Raw genomic sequence first — 24,049 nt, forward strand, 5'->3', positions numbered from 1 at the left:
TTTCATCTCAATTCCTAGTTTAGGGAAAACTTAGTGCAGGGTAATGCCGCTGTTTTTCTTTTTGTACAGTGTAAGCCAGCCAAATTTTTTGATCTTAGTCAAATGTGCATAGGTCGCTCCAGAAGTAATGCCTCCTGTTTGCTTCCATGGAATCCACAACAGATATAAAGAACACAGTAGCTGTTTTTAGTAGAACAAGTTCTCAACTACAAAACAGTATATTTTAGTGTAGCTATTAGCTGTTCTTTTTCACCAGTGATGAGCAACAGACTGTGTTCCATACTAACATCCACTGCTTGGTCTCCATAAACATTCAGCAAGTGCTGATGGATGTCAATGAGTGCCATTTTTTTTCACATGGAGAAATTCAGTGACACACCTTTGCTTCACCCCCATTGTTTCTCTTTTCACGTTACTTTTGTGCTGGTAATTGTGAAGGACTTTCCACTTTCTATGGGAAAATTCTAATGAATATCATAGCAAAATTGGGATTTTTATTTCACAATGATGAATTTATTGTGGCATCAACAATTCTAGGGGACAAGGAACTGAGAAATACTGAGAAATACTCGGTTGGTTTTTTTTTTTGGTTTTTTTTTTTTGGTTGCTTGTTTTGTTTTTTTGTTGGGTTTTGCTGTTGTTTTTTTTTTGTTTGTTTGTTTGTTTTTGTTTGGTTGGTTGGTTGGTTGGTTTTTGTTTTTGTTTTTTTTTGGACAGAGATTTCATTACTCCTGCAATCTTACTCTTGACTACCCTACAGTAATACTGTTTTTAAATGTGCAAGAATATCTGAGAACTGTTGTGTGATAGGACTGAATGGGATGGGGCTGGTTTCATCTTACCATTCTCAGCTTTTGATCTTAAAGGCTTCAACCAAGCACAGACACTGCTTGGGTGAACAGTTAAACTTCTGGGTATTTCAAAGATAATCCTAACTTAATTCAAACTCAAACACTACAGAACTTGAATGATTCTATAGATGAATTGAGTAAAAATTCCTTTCCACTTTTACAATGCAATGAAACATTAAAAATAACTGCCATGTCAAAGTCCTTCAAGTTTAATTATAGTTTTTGCAAAAAATGCTTTTTTTATTCTACGGATATAAATATTCTTTATGTTCCTCCCTAATCCTCTGCTTTAAATAAAGTACCAAAATATAAATCAAAATTCAGCATCAGAGAGAAACTCTGTCAGCACAGAGAATTTGTAAATGTTCTTAGAATGTTGGAATAACTATAAAATTGAATTTCTGTTCAGCATAGGCAGAGACAAAGATTTACTACCACATACCATAAATAAAATATGCACATTTTCTACATTTTAAATGATGATCCAAAAACTTTGGATCTTTTGTTGTTGTTTTATCCCTGTTTTTGATAGTTTGCAATTTGGCTAGAAGTGATTTCATGTTCAGAGTTGAGCTGGTATCCTGTTTTTGATTGCACTATTGAAAGGGCAAAAATATGGCCTGCTTCACAAATGTGTTGCTTCAAAACAAACTCAGAAATTAGAACTGGAGACTTCCAATAGCAAGAGCAAACTCAGCCCAGTCCACTTGCTTGCAAAATGTTTTCCAACTAATGACAGGATGTGCTGTGCACAGGGTTGTTTTCATGTATCTGAGCTTTTCCAAAATACTTGGGCCAAGCTCAGATCTGTGCAAGGTAAGCTGGAAGAAAAGTTTAGGAAGATACCTTTGAAGAACTAAAAAGAGATCATGTCTGACCCTATCTTTTTGCTTTCCAAAACTCAATTCATCACCTTTCAGGCACACGCTAACCTTTTGCTTCAGGTTAACAGTGCGATGCTCTCTTCTAGTACTTGATATTTACCAAAATTTGGCTTTCCTCATAACTTTGCCATATAAGATGAGAGTACATTTTGAAAATAATATTTTTCCATTCCTGAAGAAAATTGCAGTTCGGTTCCCTATGCATCAAAATGGATTCTCAGCCTTTGCTGATTAGAGTGGAAGAAAAAGATCCAGCTGAGGGAAGTGCCTGTACTGCCTCACAGATCACTCCGATGGAGCCAGTGGTGCTCCTGTCTAAGATATCATTTGCCTAGCATGGCCCCTGATGTTGGTACAGAAGGGAATTCTGACAATGGGAATGAGAGAAAACTAATTCAGGAGAATATAGTATAGGGGTGTTTATCAACCACTGGGAAAGTTCAGTCACTTTCCTTGTATACTACAAAAGGACACTTAAATAATTCAAAGGTCTTTCTAAAGCCTACACAAGTTAATGAGCACTCTCAGCAGGTAATATAAATGTGGATTTTACTCCAGTCTTAATTCATCCTGCTCTGATTACTTATTCAGATTGTACAGACAGCTGTCAAGTTGTAGATGTGAAGTCCTTTATCACAGAAGCAAGATACTTAATTCAGTTGGTTAAGATATACTAATCAGAGTTATCTTGATCTGTGTAAATTTCTAAAGTGCAATCTAAGCTCTGATTTTAGAGATATCAGTATGTAGTAGATGAATGATTACAACAGTTGCTTAGATTTTGTTAATTTGAAGTGTTTCAAGCATTCAATAGAATAGTTGCTTGCTGTCCACCCCTGAGTGGAATGTCAATTCTTGTTTATAATGTTACAAAGTTAAAAAGAAAGTCCAATAATTGTCTCCAGCCGGCTCATTTGCATTATTTCTTCATTGTAATTATGTGAACAATAAGGAATGTAAACCTAAGAGCAAAATATATGGTGATCTGCATGCTGAAATATAATCACCGTAAGTATGCTTTAATTGTGTTTGTGTAGCTGTTAAAGACATGACATAAAGTTCTCCTAATATCTACAGAATGAGTCATAGCACTAAACACTGAAACAGCCAAATAAAGCTTATACTAATAAGAAAAATAATTCAGTTACGCTAAGTAAAATGAATGAAATTGCTTTATATCTGTTGGAATAAATGATTAAATTGTAGGTTTTGTGTAGGCAGCAGGAAAGATTTTGCTTTTAAAGTAAGTATTAAATTCTCCTAGAATGTGACTATTTCTTCTAACATAAGTAACATTTTATGCTTAATTTTGAAAAGCTGGGAAGAAAAGCTAGTTTAGAGAGTATCAAAAAATGTTTTGGAAATGGCATAAAATATTAGTTATATCCAAACATAACTCTTAATATGGTATTGAGTTGAATGAATTCAAAAGGTAACATTTGCTTTATGTATTATTAGCATATTAAAATGTAAATATTTTTTTAAAAACACAATCAATGCCTGTGCAGGTCTTAATGTTGAATGCTGAATAACTTGAAAGCATTTGGGTTAGGAAAGATTCAGAAAAAAATGAATCACTTTTCTTCATCCTGTATTTGTTTACTGAATTAACTTTGCAGTAATCGCAGGTTAAGTGGCTGAGTGTCACTGAACCTTAACTCCTGTCCAAAAAATACAGGCAGAATTTTGGACTTTCAGATACTTGTTTTGCTCTGGAGTTCTTAATTTCTGTGACTGTGTTTCACCACTGGTAGAGTGAGAAGTTAAACTATGTTCTGCTTAACAAGGGTGTGGCAATGCCAATTTAATTAATGTGGTAATATCCCAAGGTGGTGAAGTAACTTGCATGCTCTCCATGCATCAATACTAAGATGCCAATAATATTATCTTGACTGGGGAAGACAAATGAAAGGCCTTCATTGTTCTGTGGAAAGCTCCAAGTGAATTGCTGGATGCATGACCATTCCCAGCATTTCTTCCTGGGGCTGAAAGACATGGCCCGTCTGATGATGATTCTTTGCTTGGTCTAACATTCTCTAGAAGAGTATCAGGCCAGAAGAGAGCATTAGCCATGGGGAGTGAGAAGAAATGAGCTTGGCACTAAGATGCTGGGCAGAATAGATAAGGTTTGTAAGTATTCTTATCAAGAGGCACACTTGCTATTGAGTACTGTGTGATCCAAATCAGACAGCACTTATGGAAAGAAAACAAAACCGAAAAGCAACAGCAGCAAAAAATATGCTCTCTGAGGCTTTCTATTGATCTCATATTCTGCATCCATTCATTAGCTCCCATCTACAACGAGTGAAAATGTAGAAATCTGTGTTATCTTTGCAAACATCTTGTAGCTCACCTTTTAGGAGCGTATGCTAATGTCCTCATTCAGATTTCTTGCATGAGCTTCTTTGCATCAAGCAACCTCCTACCTTTTTGATGGGGACGGTCTGATTCTCCAGTATTTCTCCACACAGGCTTAAAAATGCAGTTACTGTCAAATCTCATTTATTCTGCTTTTTCACCCAGCCCTTCCTTTGTATGTAGGTAAGAACAGGAAAAGGAAGGGAAAATATTTAGCTAGAGAATGAAGAATGAATAAAATGAATGTTATCACAAGCACATAGAGGTTGTTGGGGACATCTTCCTCCCCACTGTATGTATTTTCGAGGCTACTATAATGAAAAAAACAGCCATCTTCTAATCAGTAAACTGATGTCTGGATGTTCAGCTTTATTCTCTGAGGTAAGATTTGAATTGTTAAATGTCATATAACTTTCTGATATGTGGTTTTTATGAACCTTACGCTGGGCATTTGCAAATTTCAGTCTCTTCTTTTCTTTCACATTTGTCTACTGTAGATTAATTTCTGTCTTACATTTTGTTTCATTTTTCACTGTCCAAACTGGTTTGGCTGTTATGTTTACCCATGTCCTTATCAACAGATAGAAAAATGTTGAAATATGAGGATTTTTTTTTCATGTGACAATATAGCATGCTTTAGGTAGAAGTTTCTTGCAAATTTTTCAGATTTTCTCTTTATCATCTACCACCTAATCCACACAACTTCATTAGTCATTTAATTATTTAAATTATATTGAATTTCATCCATATATATACAACTTCTCCACTATCTTTCATTATCTTGCATATACTGTTCAGATTAAAATTAACACAGTATTCATCTAAACTGTTAGCGTTGGATTGAGTGGAGCCTGGCCATGCTAGCAAAAAGAGTACAAAGACTTTTAAAGTAACAGGTTAATTTTAAGAAATTTGTGGTGTTCCCAGGTAAAGAAGTGGAACTAATCTTTAAATGCTGATTTCTAGCAGTACTTATGCATACTGAAGTCTCTGCAAATGCAGCTTGTTTGTAAGGGACTGTTCATGATCTGTGTATTCATAACAGTAGACAAACATAAGAATTTTTCAGCTGTGCTGGATTCTTTCCGACTTTTGAAACTGATTCTTAAACTTGTATATCAATAATATATGAAGCAAAAGCAGAGCTTATAGCTCTCTCTGGGACTCTGCTTTTCCTATAAGTTCCTATTCTATTACAGGAAATGTAAGTGTTGCATTCCCCTGAAAGTACTGTTCTCTTTTTTTCTGTTCTCTCTTTGTCAGGTTGAGATTCCTTGCATTTTGTGCTGGTTAAAAGAACAGTTATATTCATATTTTTATTTATCTTGAAATAGTGTTTGGTCGTATTCTACCACAGCATCATACTTTCTCATAGCACATTATGAAAAAGAAAAGGAACGTGGAGAATCTTTGGAGTTTTCCTGTTTTGCCTCATTGCTGATATGATGCTGTACAATCAAATGCAGATATGTGCCACATTGGAGATGCTTCCCTTCCTGTGGGCTTCTAACTTTTTCTGGGAAAAGCCACCTATCAGTGAAGCTGACACCACTGAGACAGGGGACTGTAGCGTACCTGATAGGAGTATACAAACAAAGAAACCAGTTGTGGTTTGTAATGAGATACTTAGTGTGGTTTCAAAGTTTCAGTATGGGGAAGAGGAAAAGGTTTGGCTTAATCATGCTGTGGTTGATATTTTAATTGCCCAGGATCTCAGCCTGTTTAAAAAAAAAACAAAAAAAACCAAACAAAAAAAAAAAACGATTTTCTATGGCAAGACATGCTGGTTACCTGTATCAGTTTTAGTGTCAGAATATCTGTAAAAGAACTGAGCAATGGTACATCTATACTTCTAATATTTTGCTGAAGAATGTAGAACGGAAGATTATCTTACCAGTTAACTTTGTCATCGGTGTTCATTTACATGCCCAATGATCTCATCTCCAAAGGCAAACAAAATATTCTATTTCCTATCCTGGGTAAATGTGAAAAGGCAGCTTTACTGACTCGATAAATAATCTCAAATATTTTACCTTGCTTCAGGATCTTGCTATTTTCAATGCTTTATTGTCTGACAGTCAGATAATTGTTAATCTTATTATTTATCTAGATTATATTAAAGTCAGTTATACCTGATATATTAGTTATCAGAAAAGTATTAAAAAGTAGGCTTGTGGTAAACTCTTGATTGTAATTGAACTATGAATTATGGAATTATAATATGAACTAGATGTCATTTGGTTTTTCTCTCAGTTTAGTAAAGTTCCTTCAGTTGAATAGCAAGGAATGTACATAAGATAGCAGGATTTTGTGTCATTCTTGTATCTAGGTTATCATTTGGTTCATTTATAAACCTCAGTTCTCAATATTATACCTCCTTCTCAGGTTTTTGAAGGACTTTTGTGTGTGTCTTCTTCATTACAATAAGCACCTCTGCAGAGTCCTTGGAGATCTTCAAGGATCTGCCTTATTCTGCTGTTTCTCTCCTTTGCTCACCCTTTTTCAGGTGTTGTGTTCTCCATGTGGATGTCTGTAATCAGCTCTTTGAGTGTGGGGGAATCCATTCATCAGCTGAAAAGAGGTCCTGAGAAATCATAATATGTTCCTCTGCTGGTTAACTTCAGTTAACTGCGTATTGTGCATCTAATCCACCATTCATACCTAAAGATATTAGCACAGGGTAGCTGGTGACCTATCCTTTGATAGAATGCCCTGTTGGAGAAATGCAAAGGACAGCTGAGTAGGTAGACAACCATATGTTTTTTGGCTGTTCTGTGCCCACAGAGTGATATGAGCACTATCAAGCTTGTGTGGGTAGAGAAATCCAACAGTGAGTTCATTAAACTAGTACAGATGTCTTCTGCAGCCTCCCACTGTAGTCTTCACTGTGAGCATAGACAATTTGGATGAAGGTCTAGTCTAAACCACTGCTGAGCCTGTATGGATTTGGGCTGTTTTGTGGTTAACATATGTTACACGTGTACAGATTTTGTGATACTGGTACAATTTATCTGTATTCATCATGAGCCAGCATTTCTTTTTTGGTAATTCACAGGACCTCAGTGAATTACAGGCAGTTTAGTATGTTTACAGCAAATGACACGAATACTCCAAAAACCACCCACACTTACAATGCTAGCACTGCTATTTTTTCACTTGTTGTAAACAATTGAGGTTATCTGATGTGCCAAAAAGTGATAAATGTTACCAATACTTCAGTCTCCACATGTACTCAGAAAAGGGACTGCAGGACTCACTAGAAGTTGGTAGAGATATATTACAAAATATAAAAGCCTGATGCAATGACTACAGCTGATTATCTCTGCCTATTGAGAGGAATGTTTTCTATTCTCCGCACTTTGGTCAATTCTTCCTTTAAAAAAAAAAAACAGTAATGTAGGCAGAAGCTGTGGTCTGTCGCTATTGGTTTATAGAATATTTATAATTTAATGGTGTTGCAAATTGTTTGCATGAGACAGATAATGTTAATAAGTCAGATTGTAAGATATTCACAAGAATGCATGACTTGGTGGAAACACAGGAGAAATTATATTATGAAACTTTGGAGGCAACACAAGTGATGTGATAATTGTTTGTGAAAATACATGAAAACATAGTAACTGCTTTCAAACACATTCTTCTGAATAACATATAATTCTGCATGAGATATCTCTAATGAATGTCCATCTGTGAGAGAATGTGGAGAAATAATCCAATTATCCACATTATATCTGTTAATTCTTGTAAACAATGCTCTGATGATAGTAACTAGAAACATAGCATCTCTGAGGAACTATCATTTGCTTTGACATCTTTTACGAAACTTGCTTTGTAGCATTTCCTAGTAGTGCTTATTTTCACACTCCAAATAACCTGATTTATTTATTTGTTTGTTTGTTTGTTGAGAAAAAGCTTATACTTTACCCGAGTCCACAGGTCACAGGTTAGTGTAAGTGCACGGAAAAGGTAAGTTATGTTATCACATGGAAGCAGATAATTTGTAAGAATCAATATGTAGGTACTCACAATTTAATTTTTCAGTTCTCGTCATTTCACTCTGTTACCTTCTCAACAGTTTTCAATTTTAGCTCAAAGCTGGCTGCATAGCTATGTTTGTATTTCTGCTCTGTGGATGTTTGACAGCCAATTGCTAGAAAAGAGCTTTCTATTTGCACTGCCAGCTTTACACATCATGTGGTTTTCGACAGAGTACTTACTTCCTTATGTTCAGATGCTGAAGTATTCTAAGCAGTCTTCTTAAGTTTGAAAAATAACCTTCAAAATGATATTTTAATGCTTTTCAGTTTTTTTTTAAATAATGTTATTAAATAACATAATGTATTCTGCATGAATTTGAAATTTTTGCATTAAAAAGGAAGACAGGTTAAACATATTATCACAGGGATCCTGCTAATCATTGTGTGCTGAGCATGTTCAAAAGGCAGTGCAGTCAAAGCAGCTGAAATCAGAGCCTTGAAAGATTATAAAATTACGACAACTTAAATATGCCCAAATAAATAGAAATATCTATTCACCTTTGACCAAACTGTCCTACAGTAGTTTGTTCTGCTTTCACTGATCTAGGATATAGCTTGTCTAGTGTGATGGATTTTGTAAGCAGTCTTCAAATTATTGCTGCAAGTATGTAGTGATTAACTTTTTTATTCGTCTTCTGCAATCCTAGCAGTGTGTATTATAAGATATCGTTCTAACATTCACTTGAGAAAATCATTTGAAAAACACAAAGAGGTCTTAGTGCTCAAGTGCAACATACTCTGCCTGAGAATGAAGCCTAGCAAGGTATAATAAGCTTTTAAAGAGGAAAGGAAAAATACAGCTCAAACAACATGGAATAAAAGCTTAGAACAGTGTGAATAAGAGGATGATGATTAAAGGAACAAAAGAGAAGGATTTGATGTATAGGAACTGCCCAACCTCTGGCTATCACTTTGAATGGGAAATTCCCACAGACTTATTTTTACAGCCTTCCTCATTTTTTGTCTGCATGGAGAAAAGAGACCCAAGATGGGCTGTGCTGGCAATAGGAATTAGCAACCAAAATGAAACAGCTTTCTGAAGTCTTGTTTGGAGACCTCGCACAATCTTACAGGCAGCAGAAACTGCAGCAGGACTTGTAAGAACTTCAGTCCAGGCTGGCAAGCTGGAAAAGGGAAGAAATGGTTTTACTGCTATGTCAGTGAGGCAGGAAAAGAGCGTCAACCATAGGAAGTTCTATTAATTATAATGCCTGAAGTATTGAAATTGTTAATGAAAGTGCTTGATCTCCAAGAGTAGCAAATGACAGAGATATTTTTCCTCATAAAGATGCAGAAGAGAAACTGTTTTGCATGACTAAAATTACATGCAATATTCCTATTTGGCAGTGTAACATAATATCATTGTATGTTTACACCTATCAAAAATAGTTGGGCTAAAAAGTCAAGACCTGTTTACTGGAGGGGTCTCTACTGGAGAACGCAAGAAATAAACAGCAGCCTGGGTTCAGAAATAGTTACATGAACTGTAGGCAAAAATCCAACTACAAAAAGGTGCCAAGCATATAAGGCCACTTGACACGGGACATTTGGGCATTAAATTGCAGCAGAAAGCAGCAAGGAAAGGCAACAGTCCAAGCTGTAGTGGGACACAGGTCATGTGTGGTGGCTGTGTTCTCAGGACAGAAGGGGAGACAGATGGTATCCCCAAATGGAAAGGACCAAGGCCAGAGCAAAGGAAACAGAAAGCCTTAGTTATCATCTGGCTTAACATAAGGATTCAGAAGAAACAAGGTATGTAATAAATACTGAAAATTCAATCTGAGACCATGCACTGGAATGAAGATAGCAAAGAGTAGAAACAGATTATTTTGTCTTTGTTGCTATCACAACCACCGAAGAAAAATATTTGACTCGGGAAGACTGTGTCTGAGGGCACAGTTTCCTCCCTCTTAGGGAGTTTCCCTGTCAGGATTCTTTTGTTAAACAGCACCAGTACTACACAACTATTTTAATTAAGAATTAGTACTGTGTTGAAGTGGAGATAAATATGGAGGGCTCTTTAGGAATGACTTGGGCATTTCTATGGTCTCGATGCTTTTTTTTCCTGATATGATTTCTTGTGAGACTGAAGGTGGCTTTGTTTCTTCCTGTTTTTTTGTCTTTCGTAAAAGCAAGAGTAACTGTCTTTTTCCCACCAAGATGTTGAGTGAAAATATTTATTAAAAATGATTAATTCAGTCTGATGAAGTGGATCATACATAACAGATGTATGGAAAGGACAGGAGGTGCTCTAACCAGGAAAGACCAGGGTCAAGATTCAATCATGTTGCTCAACATCATTTGATCATGCTTTTTTCTCTTGAAACAAGGAAGAAATAATTCCCTTGTAATTGTATGAAGATAAATTAATTACTTTCTAACAAACTCAAATAAAAACTTGACTACATAGTGCTGCCTTCTTTTTTCTTAGTTAAAAACATTTATTTTTATAGCATGTAGATTTCTCCTCTTTGTGTGGATTTTTTATATATTTGAACTTTTCTATTAATATCAGAAAGCTGGGGTTACAAGTATCCCCCTTGATGGTGATACTTGTCTCTGTACAGGCAAGTCTGTATCAAGCTGTGCATCACTTCTCCAGCTGCCCAATCCTACCACAAAGGCCAGTCAACCATGTCCTGCTCATTCTGGATACAGACCAGACCCATGTGTGTTATGTACATTGCTGATGGTGAGCACATGGCTGGAACATGACATTCACTGTGCTGAGCAAGCTGTTGTTTTGCCAGGTAGCTACTGTTGATTTGCCAGGTAACTGACAAAGAGCAGGTGAGACAGTTTCCATCTGCAGAAGGCACTCAGATCTCATCGTGTGTCCAGAACTGTGAAATATCTTCATGAACCTTGCTTGAAGCTTCTGCAGTTTTGGTCTGTGCATTCTTGATTGTGTGCCTAGTTTTGAACAAAGTCTTTCTTAAGAAAATGTGGCTGAAAATAAAATGATTACCTGTAGAAAAAGAGGATTTAATATGAGTAATATTCTCAAGGTGTTTTTGTAATTTTGCTTTGTTGCAGAGTAGTCTAAAGATTATAAAGGCTCTCTTGAGTAAGTTTCATCTCTGCAGTTCTCTTGCATTGATTGTGATTATGCATGTTTTTAATGTATGTACATGGGAGACTATAAAGACAGATTATATATTTCAATAACATGTTGGCAATACTTGCAGATATGCATTTAATGTTAGTGACTAATACAATAATATTAGTTTTGTGGTAGTACACTGGGTGTGCTGTTGCCACTAATACTGACTTCATTATCTGTGCTATAACACAGAATAACAACCTCGTGCGGATTGGAAGGGACCTTAGAGATCATCGAGTCCAACACTCCGGGATTCGAGCCTCCTGTGTAGCAGAGCGGTACTTCTACCACTTGCGCCGCAGGGGGATTCGAACCCAGGGCCTCCGGTGTTGCAATGCAGCATTCCTACCACTTGCACCACCGGGGCACACGCCGTATAAAAATGTAGTTTTCTCTTGGTTTTGGGATTCTAGTGAGTAGTGAAACACAGGGATTAGATATGGATTTCTCCTTTTATTTTACATAGAAATTCTTGTTAATTTCTCAGTATTGCTCTAAAGAACAGGTCAACTTTCAAGCACAAGCGCAACAAATAAAGCTAGAGTGTGGAAAAGCAGTTTCACATTTACCACATTTGTGAGGCTTTATCTACAGAAACTGATATTCATTTATCATATTCATTATGTCTCTGTATCATTCACCTTAACCTCATATAATTATGTGTTTAATGATCTTTAACCTTTGCATGAACACAGTTTGCTGAAGCTTGAAAATGCCTGTAAATTATCATTCCCAATGGGTAGACAATTGGAAATGTTTCTTGTTAAAATATATCATGCCTTCTGCTTTTATATTATGCTTTTATCCAATCACAGAACTGAGGTGAAATTGTAACTTTAGACAAAGACAACAATGTTTTAATGTCAAATCTAAATAATGAAATGGTTTTGAAAATATGGCTTTACTAGAGGTTGTTTATTAGAATATTTTGTTAGTAAGGTGTAAGACCTTCAAAACATAACAAAGATCTTTTAATGTATCAGCCCTGATACATACCATAAGTACATGTGCTTTCAGTAAGTGCCATGTGTATGATCTGAAACTTTTCTCCCACTATTAATCTTTGGGTAAAAAACTGATTTTTCCACTGATCAGACTCAGTTTCAACTTTAATATTATGAAATGTCCTCAAGTAAAGGACTTTAACTTACTGGCAGAAGCAGTAAATACTAATCATATACTTTTTTTTTTCTTTTTTCTTTTTTTTTTTTTTTTTTTTTTTTTCCCATTTTAACAACTAGTATCTTGCTAGTGCTGCAGAGGTTTTATTGCTTTCCATTCATTTATCCTAGAACTGGTCTATGAACCATAACTTCTGTTGAATAATAAGAGTAAAGCTTACACTGGAGATTATACTGACAGCCTCTCCTACTTACAAGCAGATAGTAAATTGCAGGATCCTTGTGTATTCTCAAATATTGATGTGTAATATCTATTTTATCCAGTCAGTGCTGCCTTAGGAATTCAGTTTTTCAATGTAACACTTTATATACTTGGGTAAACTGGAGGTGTACCCAATTGCTTTACTGAACTGTGTGTGTCCTGACAATGTTGTGACATTACATCATTGTAATTCAGCTAAGAATATTCTGCCAAAACCCTCATATGCAATATTAATAACATTTAGATTTTATTCAGGGATCAGACAGATGTTTAAAGTATAAACAATCTGTTTAAAACACAAAGAGATTCTGGATTGATCATGAAAGGTTCTGGAACCCTGGAAGTAAATGTTTATGTTACCTAGATTGAGTGTAAGCCCTCACATAAGAACAATAACCTTTAAGACTTTTTTTAATAAATGTATCTCTCTTAGCAGAAAGAACTACAGTACCAATCTACAGGAGAGTGATGTTAACTTTGGTTAACGTAACTTTGATTGTGTTGATTGTTGTCAAGTAAAAATTGATTGCAACTACAGTATGGGAGAAAAAACAGCAGAGGACTCAGCTGTCACATAATGTAACGTTTGTGTGTACATTCATGTGGGTGGTAGGAAGAGTGAACTGGACTGAGTCATTCAAATTCACAGGCAATTAAACTGCTTAATTGTTTATTTTATTTTTTTAAATACTGGTGTGCTAATAACACATTGCCCAGCAAATTAAAGATGAAGCTACAGTTTTAGAAAGGGAGATCTGCTATTATTGCAAAGCAGTACATCAGTGGCCCATGATCTTGTATGTATATATCAGATCAGCTGGAAAATCAGACTTGTCTGCCCTTCTCTGCTGTGTCCCTTGCAAAAAATTTGAGGTTTCTTTTTGGAATGTGCTTTTAATGAGTTGTATAAGCCTCTTGGTGCTTTTCAGATATGACTGTGTGTGAGCAACTATCTGCAGAGCCTGCTTGTGGTATGACATAGAATCTACTTGTTGCTTGGCTGTAGGCAAGTCTACAAGTCTTATTTTCACACCAATTTTAGTATCTGCATGCTAGTTCTTATACGAAGTGACAACACTTCCAGGTCACAGGAACCAGCGTTTTCCATTTAATAGTAAAGTACATAACCAGAAACAACTTCTGTTGAGCTGTCTGCACAAAAATAGGCAAACAGGAACAAGTCTAGTGGTGGTAGTTCTAAGTCATGTTGCAACCATCCTAAAAAGGTTTTATGTGTTTACTTTAGAATAGTTTTTGTGAGGTAGATATAAGTAACGATAAAACAGTGTACATTTGTAATGCTATATTATTGACTTGTTCATATTTTTCCTGTTAGGTGTGTTAGATTGAACAGTAAATGGCACTTAAACCATTATTAATGTGTATTTAAATTATTTTTATATGTTTTAATGTATTTACATGAAATCATTTAGTCTACCATTTAGTGCACTTGCCTTTACAAATTCAAAATTATTGGAGATAATATGAAATTTAGGCCTTGGCCTTGAAGTTACAGAAATTCAATGGAAGTCTTTTCTTCGGTGTTCCTCAACTTAGGTTTGTAATTAACAGCAGCAACAAAAAAACAAAAACAAACAAACAAACAAACAAACAAAAAGAAAATACCTGCTTTTCTTATGCTGTCTTGGGTTGTTTCTTGAAAAGCTCAGTAATGGTATTATTTCTTCTAATGGAGACAGCAAAGAAAATGCATGCAAGGGTTTTTGGTTTTTTTTTGGTTTTGTTTTGTTTTTTAATATATATATATTTCTGGAAACCCACTTTAAAAGTATTTCAGAGGAAACAGTAGAATCCTCTGAGATAAGCTAACAACTGTCTTGTGATACAGTTCTAAAATTCTGGAATGCTGTCCGTTAAAATATTTGCATAGATGCCAGTGTTCAGCCATTTTAAGTCCCCTGAAAACAAGACGAAAGCAATACCTTAAAGTAGGCAACTAGTTTAGAATACATATTATTGTTAATCCTTCATTCACCCTTTGATCTAATAGATTGAGGACATTTTGTGCTTGTTCATTTTAGTGGATTATAATTCTGAAGACATTTAAATTTTAGAACGGGGATTTAAAATATATATATAACAGCTGGTTTTTAAATAGAAAGTCTAATTATGCCTATGATTGCATTCACATTTGATTAGTATGCATACAAATCCCTACTCTCCTTGTATATTCAAGCTGAGATGTGGATCATTGGAGCTAAGATACAAAAGAATAGCTTGAGAAAATGTATGGGTAAAAAAATAAATAAAATAATAAAAAAAAAACCACAAAACCTAGATGTAATTTCTATCTCTAAAATGCTTATTTTTCCTTTTAGTTGCATACAGACTTGGATCCTGGCAGCAGCAAAATCAAGTATATCTTGTCAGGAGATGGTGCTGGAACTATCTTTGTGATCAATGACAAGACTGGAGACATTCATGCAATGAAAAGGCTTGACCGCGAGGAAAAAGCTGAGTACACTTTAACAGCTCAAGCAGTCGACAGGGACACAAACAAACCTCTGGAGCCTCCTTCAGAATTCATTATAAAGGTTCAAGACATCAATGACAATGCCCCGGAGTTTGTTGATGGTCCTTATCATGCCACAGTTCCAGAGATGTCTGTTGTTGGTATGTATGTCTAAATATTAATCCATTTTGATTCCTCACAATTAAAATATGCTAGTATATCATAGTTTTTTTATGAATAAGATATTTATTATGTTGATAGCATTAATTTAGGTGTTTTTAAATTTCTTCTTGGCCAAAGCTTTCATCTGTAGCACAATAGTGGAATCCCTTAGTAGTAAGAAAAATGCCTAACAGATGTACTAATGTGTCTTTCTTTGTCCAACAGTACTTTAATGGTCTGAATTTATATTCCCCTTATGATGTTGTGGTTAGAGTATTGTTATTGAGAACGATTTATCAACATTTGTTCTAACATGGCATTTTAATCCCATTGATATTTTGTTGATGTTTAATTATCTGTGTATTTCCATACACAGATTTAGAACTTGCAGTATGTTGATAAATACTTATTTTCCTGTAAGTGCAATTGCAATCATCCAAAAATATTGAGTTGAAAGATGCTGTGTCTGGGAATTTATGGTTGGACTCTAGAGTGGACTTAACCAATTATCTGATGATTTGCTGGGAAAATGGAAGGGAAAAATAAAGACTACTATGGAAAAAGTTGAAGAGGGAAGTTAAGCCTGTGAAGGCATTGTGGAGAGAGAAAAAGGAGCAGGAAATAATCTTCTTAGTACATTTTACTTACATTTATTCATGTTGTTGGATTAGCGTGCATCTATTTCCTAATGAGTTAATATTTTAGTTGTTGTTTTTTTTGTTTGTTTGTTGTTGTTGTTGTTTTGGTTTGTTTTGTTTTTGTTTGTTTGTTTTTTTTTTTGCACAGTTACATATTTTTGTACTCAGGTTCTCAGTCCCTGCTGGTATGTACATATATCCAGTGCAGATCAACTTTAGCCATTACAAAAGTAAAAGGCAAGTAAATCAACCAGGAGAGTCAATTTCAGGGCAATATAAAAATACACATCAAAATCTGACCATGAATTTTTAAGAGACTGCTAATATTTTTTAATATTTGGTTGAGGGTAATATGCTTTTCAGATATTTAGATACATCTGTGAAAGAGCATTAATTGAAGAACTGCAAAGTCAGTTTAGAAAACAAAATGGCAACCAATTGGAGTTTTGAAAACACATCTCGGTGTTACCATGGTTCAGAAGAGGAGCAATATGGGGAGTCAGAATTATCCTCTTTCTCGTGTACAGTTGTACCAGGTCATTTTCAAATGAAAGCATGGTGTGCTGAGTAGACTGATAGTGGAGGTTTCATATGTTTATCTATATATCTCCTTCAAATTTTTGTATCCTGGTTGCGTTAAATTCCTTGCAGCAAAACTGGTATGTGGTTTTTCAAGTATGCATATCAATAGTTTTACCAAAACAGTACTAATTTCTGAAGTCACTTTTAATTGCACAGCACCTCAAACAGAATGTGGTCTTGCTTTCAGAAGATATTTTTGCCAAGCTTAAGACTGTTAGTCCTAAATGGAAATAATTTGTCTGGTATTTTAGGAAGAAAACAAAATAAATGCAGACACAGAAAGATGGTTTCTGATCACAAAGGCTATAATAAAAATAATTTATATGTGTACATGTGAGCAATATTTTATAATGGCTAGCAAAGACAAGACCCTTCTCCAAGGAATATTCACTATCAGGAAGGTGAGCTAAAAAAAAAAAAAGAAAAAAAAAGTTGTCAGGAAACTCAACAGAAGATCCGTTGAATTAAAATGTAATAAATTTGTTAACATCAGTTTTAAAAGGTGGTGCAAAGAAAGCGAGAAATTAAAACATTAATTCAAGAGATGGCACATGAAGAGTAAGACCTCTGAGGTCATCTATCACAACTTGCTGCCACTGCTGGTGTTGTTAATGTGAACTGGTTTTGGACCAAGTTTTCCAGCCAGCATAGAAATATGCACAAATATGAAAGTACAGAGTTTCAGAAGTAGTTCAGTGAATAACTGTATTTTTCCTGTTTCCTGACATGTTGTGGGGAACTGCCAAGATAAATCCTGTCTTTAAACCCTCCAAAAGTCATCCCCATTCACTATTCCCTGAGCTAACATGCTTTGCTAAATGTTGAGACCAAGCATTAGTCATTTCCTCTGCAATCTTTTATTATCAAGTTTTCCCAGATTTAATCTTTCTGTTTTACTTCTGCTCTTATGATTTCTTCTATTACTGAAATGATGCTAATTTTGCATGTTTGTGCCTGATCCTTCTATGTTCTTTGCATGATATTCCCAGAGTTTCAAGCTGCCTCAGTGAATTCAAACAGAAAATATTCAGCTTGTTCATAGAAAAAATAACACAAATTCTGAACTGTCACATCAAAACTTGGAGAATGTGTGCATTACTGGAGTCAAGAATGACTGTAAAATCTGTGCAGTCAGATCTGTCTCTTATTTGCTGATGGAAGCAAATTTCAAGGCTAGAAAATTGAAGATGAGAAGGTTAAATCTTTACCAGTTTTGCTATTAATATTCTCTTCTGCCTTCTTCCTTTAACTCACAGACAGAACTATCAGAAGTTGTACTAAATGGTGCTCTATAAATTATTTCAACTTTTGTTATGTTTTGTTAGTCCTCTTCAGATTAATTTGTGATTGCTTATGAGTAATGTCTCCTTTCAGAATTCAAGGAATTTTTTATGCTTTTTTTACCACAATATTTCACTCCATTATCCACTTACTTAATTCCCCTTAAGGAGATCTCCACCCACTGCCAATTTCAGCCTTGACATTTCTACAACACAGTCATTACTAGGCACTGTTCTTATTCAGGGTATAACAAAGTTCTGCTAAACCTCTCTTCCCTCAAAATGCTATAACAGTACTGACTTATCTGAAATAGAAGTGGAAATCACTTGCTATATATACAGTATTTATGTAATGAGGATGCAGTACAAGTCATTTTATTTTTGGACCTCTATGGAAAAAAAAAATACTAATGAACAAACAAGAAATTCATTATTCTGTTACACAATGTTGAGCTTCCAACAAAATGCGCTTTTTCTATTAGGTGTGTTCTCTGTGATGTAGCAGCTGCTGTCTTATATTCCTTGCTAGAATAGATGAATGCGTCAGTGATATTTTAGCATGGATATCTAGTACATGAATGATATACTAAAGAGAGGGATGTGAAAACCATGATATAGTGCAGATCTTCTAATGTGATATGTGTATGTGTATTTGTATTCCTACATATAAGGTTGTCACACTGATATGTCCATGATCCAGCCTCCTGTTTTCTTACAGCATCTGTTAGTGATATCTGGAAAATCTTGCTTCCCTACTAAGACAAAAGAAATGAATTTGCATGTCTTGTTCCCACTGCTTTGTGCAAAGACGATTAATATCACACTGTGTTATCTCCAGTAGGAATGATGCTCACTTTTCAGCTGTCTTCGCAGAATACACACCCACACACCTTCTGAATGATGTGTATCATCACTGTATTCAGAGTTATTTTGAAATAACTTATTTCTCTCTTTAAAGAGCAAGAAGAGCACATTCCCAAAAACATTTTGAGAAGAAAACTGATTATTCCCTTATTACATCCACGTATATATACATTATTATTATTATTATTAATATTAATATTTTAAGTAACTTCTTAGTAATCCAGTATTTTAAATCTGCATCCCAGTTCCAAAATGATGAATTTACTTGTGATGGCTAATGATGTATTTGGGGAATATGTTCTCTGTTGAAATTGAGCGTTTTGATATTTTAATTCTGATATTTCTTAAGGAATTAAAGGCCAAAAGCCAGAATCACTGTATTGTAGCAGTATTGCATTTCACAAACAGGAAATAATTTGTCAACAAATCTTGTTTAATCACTTCCAGAAATGAAAGGACACACAGGGAATGAAACCCAGTTAAAAACCCTTTAGAAACTGATTCAGCTAAGCTTCTAGGAGGAGGAATCCTGTAACATTTGCATATTATGTAAATAAGTGAGCAATCTTAAAAGATAAGATTCACAAGGGTAAGTCGAACCAGTCCTGTAGCCTATTTAAAGAATAGAAGAAAACAGAAAAAGCAAATAACAGCAAAAATCAGTATGTTCAGTTTCTGTGTTGTCCTCCTGTGGATTCATGAAGTCCCTGAAAACATACTGCAGAGGTGAGATGAGAGCAAAAACAGATATTGTCTCCCAACAGGATACCTTCAGGATCTTTTTTTCCTCAGGAATTTATAATGAAATGAGGAAGAGAGAATAGAGGAATGAGAAGTGAAATTTCTTGATTTTGTTCTTGGTGAAGATGAGAATATTTAGACAGCTGGTGTCATGTTAAATGATGGGAAGGCAGAAGTAGAGTGACAAACGTGTTACAGAAATCAGAAAGGGCACAGATGGAAAAAGAACCAAAGCCATAAGCAGAAAGAATTATGTCTGGGTTGCCTGAGTTAAGATAAACAGGAAAACTTTTAAAATTTCCAAATATTAAGAATTTCCCTGTCAGAAAAAAAAAATAAATAAAAGGTAATAACGTACATAGAGGGGCATTGTGTGCCAGTGCACCGGATATGCACCTTTAACACTTGAAAATATTAAAACAGTGAAAAAGCTGGAATAATATCTCTATCCTTAAGTGTTTCCATGAAAACTGTCCACCCTGGGAGGATGTCTTTATTAGGAAGAGTTCAGAGTTTTGGTTGAGTCAGGATATCAATTTCCAGTTTTGGAATGAGCACATCTACTTAGCAATGTTTTCCTTTGGACCAAAGTTTGCCCTTGATTACACTGCTGTATAGAAGAAATCATTCAATCATTTTTTATTATTTTTTTTTCAACAGCAGAACTGTTATTTTGGACTGCTTTGCACAATAGAAGCACAAGCACATAGCATAGTTTTTCTTTTCCATTCTCCCAAACATGTTATTTCTCTTACTAAATGCTTGCAAAAGGACAGAATCTGTTGAATATGATATCAACATGCAACGTCTGGTATGAATAGTGATAAGGTAACTTGTAAATCAGAAAGTTGTGATAAAAATCTGACCTGAAACATTATCGAGATCCACCACAGTCTTGCTGTGTTCGTTTTTCCCCCCTATGTATTCATTGATTTTTAAGGCACTGAGCATGACTGTTAAATCAATGATAGTTTGTCACAAAATTGTAGAGTAAAAGGACTGTATTACTGGGGTCAACTACAAATTAGCCCAAAGGGTAAATGCAAAAGGGTGTGCAAAAGCTAAGGAAGAAAGCAGCAGATGTTGTTAAATATGGCAACAATGTAACAGCTGTTGGAAAATGTATATCCTCCTGTAGTCTTGTTCCTGTGCTTGTTCCTCTTGTGCATAATCAGCTTCACGAGCTGTGTTCCTGAAGAGCATTTTACATTAGAGATTTCTTTAGGGAGTGTGCATGTGTTTAAAATTTTCTGTGTGTTCTGTGTGGCTGAGACAATTGCAAAGGCACAGTCACAAATAACCTTAGGAAATTGGTTAGGATATATTCAGTACCAAGGCTGCCTTCTCCCCAGTTTGACTAGTTATTGAGGCTTATAAAAACTTATTTCCAAGTATTTACTTTTGTTTGTGTGTTCTCCATTTCTCGTGAGATCTGATTGAATATGCCATTATCTTTTTATTGTTTTTAAATTACCAGTATGAGCTTAAGGACTACATATGGAGCTCTGATATTTCTCTTTGGGGATTTGTAATATTACCTTTCAATTTTACCAACCTATGTAGTCCTCAGCACACCAAACTCTTTCACTGACTTCATACAAGACTGCTAAAATCAACAGGATTGTTCAAAATCCTTCATCCCGATGGCAGTAAGTTCCCGAATGTTCATGTTCTGAAGACAATCTTGTATTTAGAAATAAGCCCTTAAATTACCGATGCAAAGTATGGAGCTATAAATGTGCATTGGTTTCTTTGACAGAACTTGCCTCTGTCGTTCCATCAACTCATCAGAGAAAAGCCATTTGAATCACATCAATGTCATAGCTCCTTCTGGAGTTCCCTGTAGGGGAATATATCTTCCTTTAGTGCTCTGGTTACACAGGATGAGGAAAGACAGACAGACATAGCTGAACATTCATCATATGGTGACAGAGAAGAGAGAATTTTGGCAGTCTTGGGTAAATCCCTCTCCAGTTCTCTATAATCTACAAGAATCTTTTTTTTTTTTTTTTTTTTCCAGAAGATTCTTGTATTCACACAGTCACAGTTTGTTCTTGGTGTTCTGCATCTGAAATTCCATTCTTGTGGTGGCTTTCATTTCTGCATGCTCGTATTTCTGTTCTGTGACTATGCAAAACTTGACTCACATTTCTGATACATTCTCTTTTGGTTACAACTTTAAATCCCTTGTTTACAACAGTTTTTTCCAAATTCCAAATCTTTATGGAAAATATATATATATATATAGGAAGTTCTGTCAGAAAATTAAATTTGATATGGTAATATTCTCATAGAAACTCTTTTTAAGATAACTTAAATAATTCTGTTAACATAAAAGATTTAGCCTTACAACGCTGAAAACCAATACTCCTATTGCACTCCTAATTCAGATGACCTGTGTTAGGCATCTTTTTTTATGGACACTCTTGACATTTGGGCAAATCGAATTCAGATCCAATTTAGAGTCCATTTTTTTCTGTCACCCCTTCCCCAAATTGGTACTTCTTTCTTTGTTTAGTTGCTGAATCTGCAGTACTTAATGTTTCTTCTTGAATACAGATAAGCGATTGCCTGTGGATCTGATGTCAATATGGCTTTCTCATGAATTGCCCAGTAGAATATTGCAGGGCAGCTGATTCAACTGCACCCTTTCCCTGAGGCCCAAATGGTCTCTGCTGCCATGTGCTTGCTCCACAGTGACATGTAGGGCCAGTAGTTCAGACAGTGCTGATGCAACCTGGATTATTGTTGCTGGCATTTTATGCTGCACTCTACCAAACAAAACAAGCACATCATCAAAAAGCTGCAGGATTATACAAGCTGCTTGCTATTTCCACAACAGAAAGATATAAATGAAAGTATTTCTGCTGTAAATAGACAGGAATGCTTTTTCATTTATTTATTTTATGTTATTTTTTTATATAATACACTTGAGCATAACCTGAAACTTCCATTGAAATCAGCAAGCCTTATGGCATATTTTGCCTGCTTGGAAATAAAGTGTACAGTGATTGTCCAATTTTACTGTCTTCACCTGGGGACTTCACACAGACTGAATGCTGATAAAATAGTCAATTGATTAGAAACAAGCAGTCTTTCCAAGAGTCCTGAACAGAAGAACAACTGTTTCTCACATCTTTTGCAAATCTCAATTAATATTCCATAGTGAAGATGATATCTAAACGGATAATAAATATATACTGAAAAGAAAACATAGCTCTTAAAGTTGAATATAGAATGTATTTTACACTTGTACTGTTTGTGGTGTTACAAACTTTATTCTAATCCTTAGAATCACCCAGGGGAATTTATAAAGGAATACCTGCAGGCTCTCTAATGGCACCATTTCATAAGTTGCAACAGGAACAAACTGTCAATCCTAAAACTGAGAATAAAATGTCCTTTTTTATTAGATTCATGTGAGGTAAATCCAAGCAGTAAGTAACATCAGTAAGGATAATTGCCCAAGAATTATCTTTATCTTTAGATCTAAATATGTATTTTCAGTGTAAAACATTTTTATTTCCCAGAAGGTAGTGTTAAAAAGGCAACATCAGAGCTCTCAAAACAATTAATCTATGCACAAAAACATTGTAAAATATGCAGCTTATTAGATTTCACAGTCATGCTTCCTACAGTCCTCATTATACAGCTGCAAAGTGCTGAAGGCTGCCAGTTTGCCTCATTGTCTGTGGGATGTACCGAAGGCATTGTTCTCCTATGCATAGCAATCACCTTTCATACCTTTACACTTACATATTTACATACAGTGTATTTTCATAATTTGCCTTACATGATAGAATATCCTTAACATGGTATATGAGCAATCTAAAAAGTTTCTAACATGTTGTAGGGTATTCAGTTTTTCAGTGATCTGGGCATACACATGTGCTGCAGATTAACATTTTAAAAACATTTCATTAGCTTTGTAAGCAAACTAGAGGAAGCAAACAAGTTGGATTCCTCTCCTCATTAAGGATCTCATACTGTCTTCGTTTCTACACACATGAAAGTTTTCCTGGTGGAAACAGTTTATTGCATTCTCCTGCATGTTATTTCATAGTTTGTCATAGTGATTATTTTGGCTACTGACCAAGCTGATCCTGTTTGCTTCCAGGTCTGTTCTTTAATCGAGACTGTGGATATATTCAAACTTCTGTTTTAAACTCTCTTCTCTTTTCTTAAACTCTCCTTTCTTTTGGGCAGTATCTATTACTTCTGGTAGGTCTGTGATGTGACTGATTTCTCAAATCTCAAAACAAACAAACAAACAGTTCTTTGTTACTTGAAATTTTTATGTTAATTTTAAATATATTAATATTAATATTAATATTTAATATTCAATATTATTCTGATATTAAATATATCAAATACAGTTCACTTCAGAAATTATATACAGTGTCTATATTAGTATATAAATTCACATAGGTATATATATATATGGAATATAATGTAAATGAAATCAGAACTCTTGCAATATTTGCACTTGCATGTTGGTGTGATGGCATACTTGAATAAAGTTCTGGGGGATATTATGAACTGGCATGATCTGTTTTGAGTGTATGCATACAAAAGAGTAGACATACAACTCAAACTTAGCCATTTGTGTTCTCTGAGCAGTATAATTTTGGTTTATCTCTGATCAACCAAGGAACAGAGATAAATTCTTTCTCCCTCCCTTGGATAGCGCATA

The 24,049-nt window shown here is 35.1% G+C and overlaps 1 protein-coding gene across 6 annotated transcripts in view; it reads left to right on the forward strand.

The window, feature by feature from the left end:
- The window catches only part of CDH8 (cadherin 8), a 136,715-nt gene that overhangs the window by 34,539 nt on the left and 78,127 nt on the right, over positions 1–24,049 (forward strand). For all 6 annotated transcript variants that reach the window (XR_014947791.1, XR_014947792.1, XM_032447060.2 and 3 more), the window contains exon 3: positions 14,956–15,250. Coding sequence is in view for 4 of the 6 variants with exons in the window: in XM_032447060.2 (XP_032302951.2) it covers positions 14,956–15,250 (295 nt within the window). In the remaining 2 variants the exon portion in view is untranslated. The remainder of the gene's footprint in view (positions 1–14,955; positions 15,251–24,049) is intronic.

The sequence above is a fragment of the Coturnix japonica genome, chromosome 6, assembly GCF_054131305.1.
Source record: "Coturnix japonica strain WE chromosome 6, WE-NBRP24, whole genome shotgun sequence".
NCBI classification, from domain to species: Eukaryota; Metazoa; Chordata; class Aves; order Galliformes; family Phasianidae; genus Coturnix; species Coturnix japonica.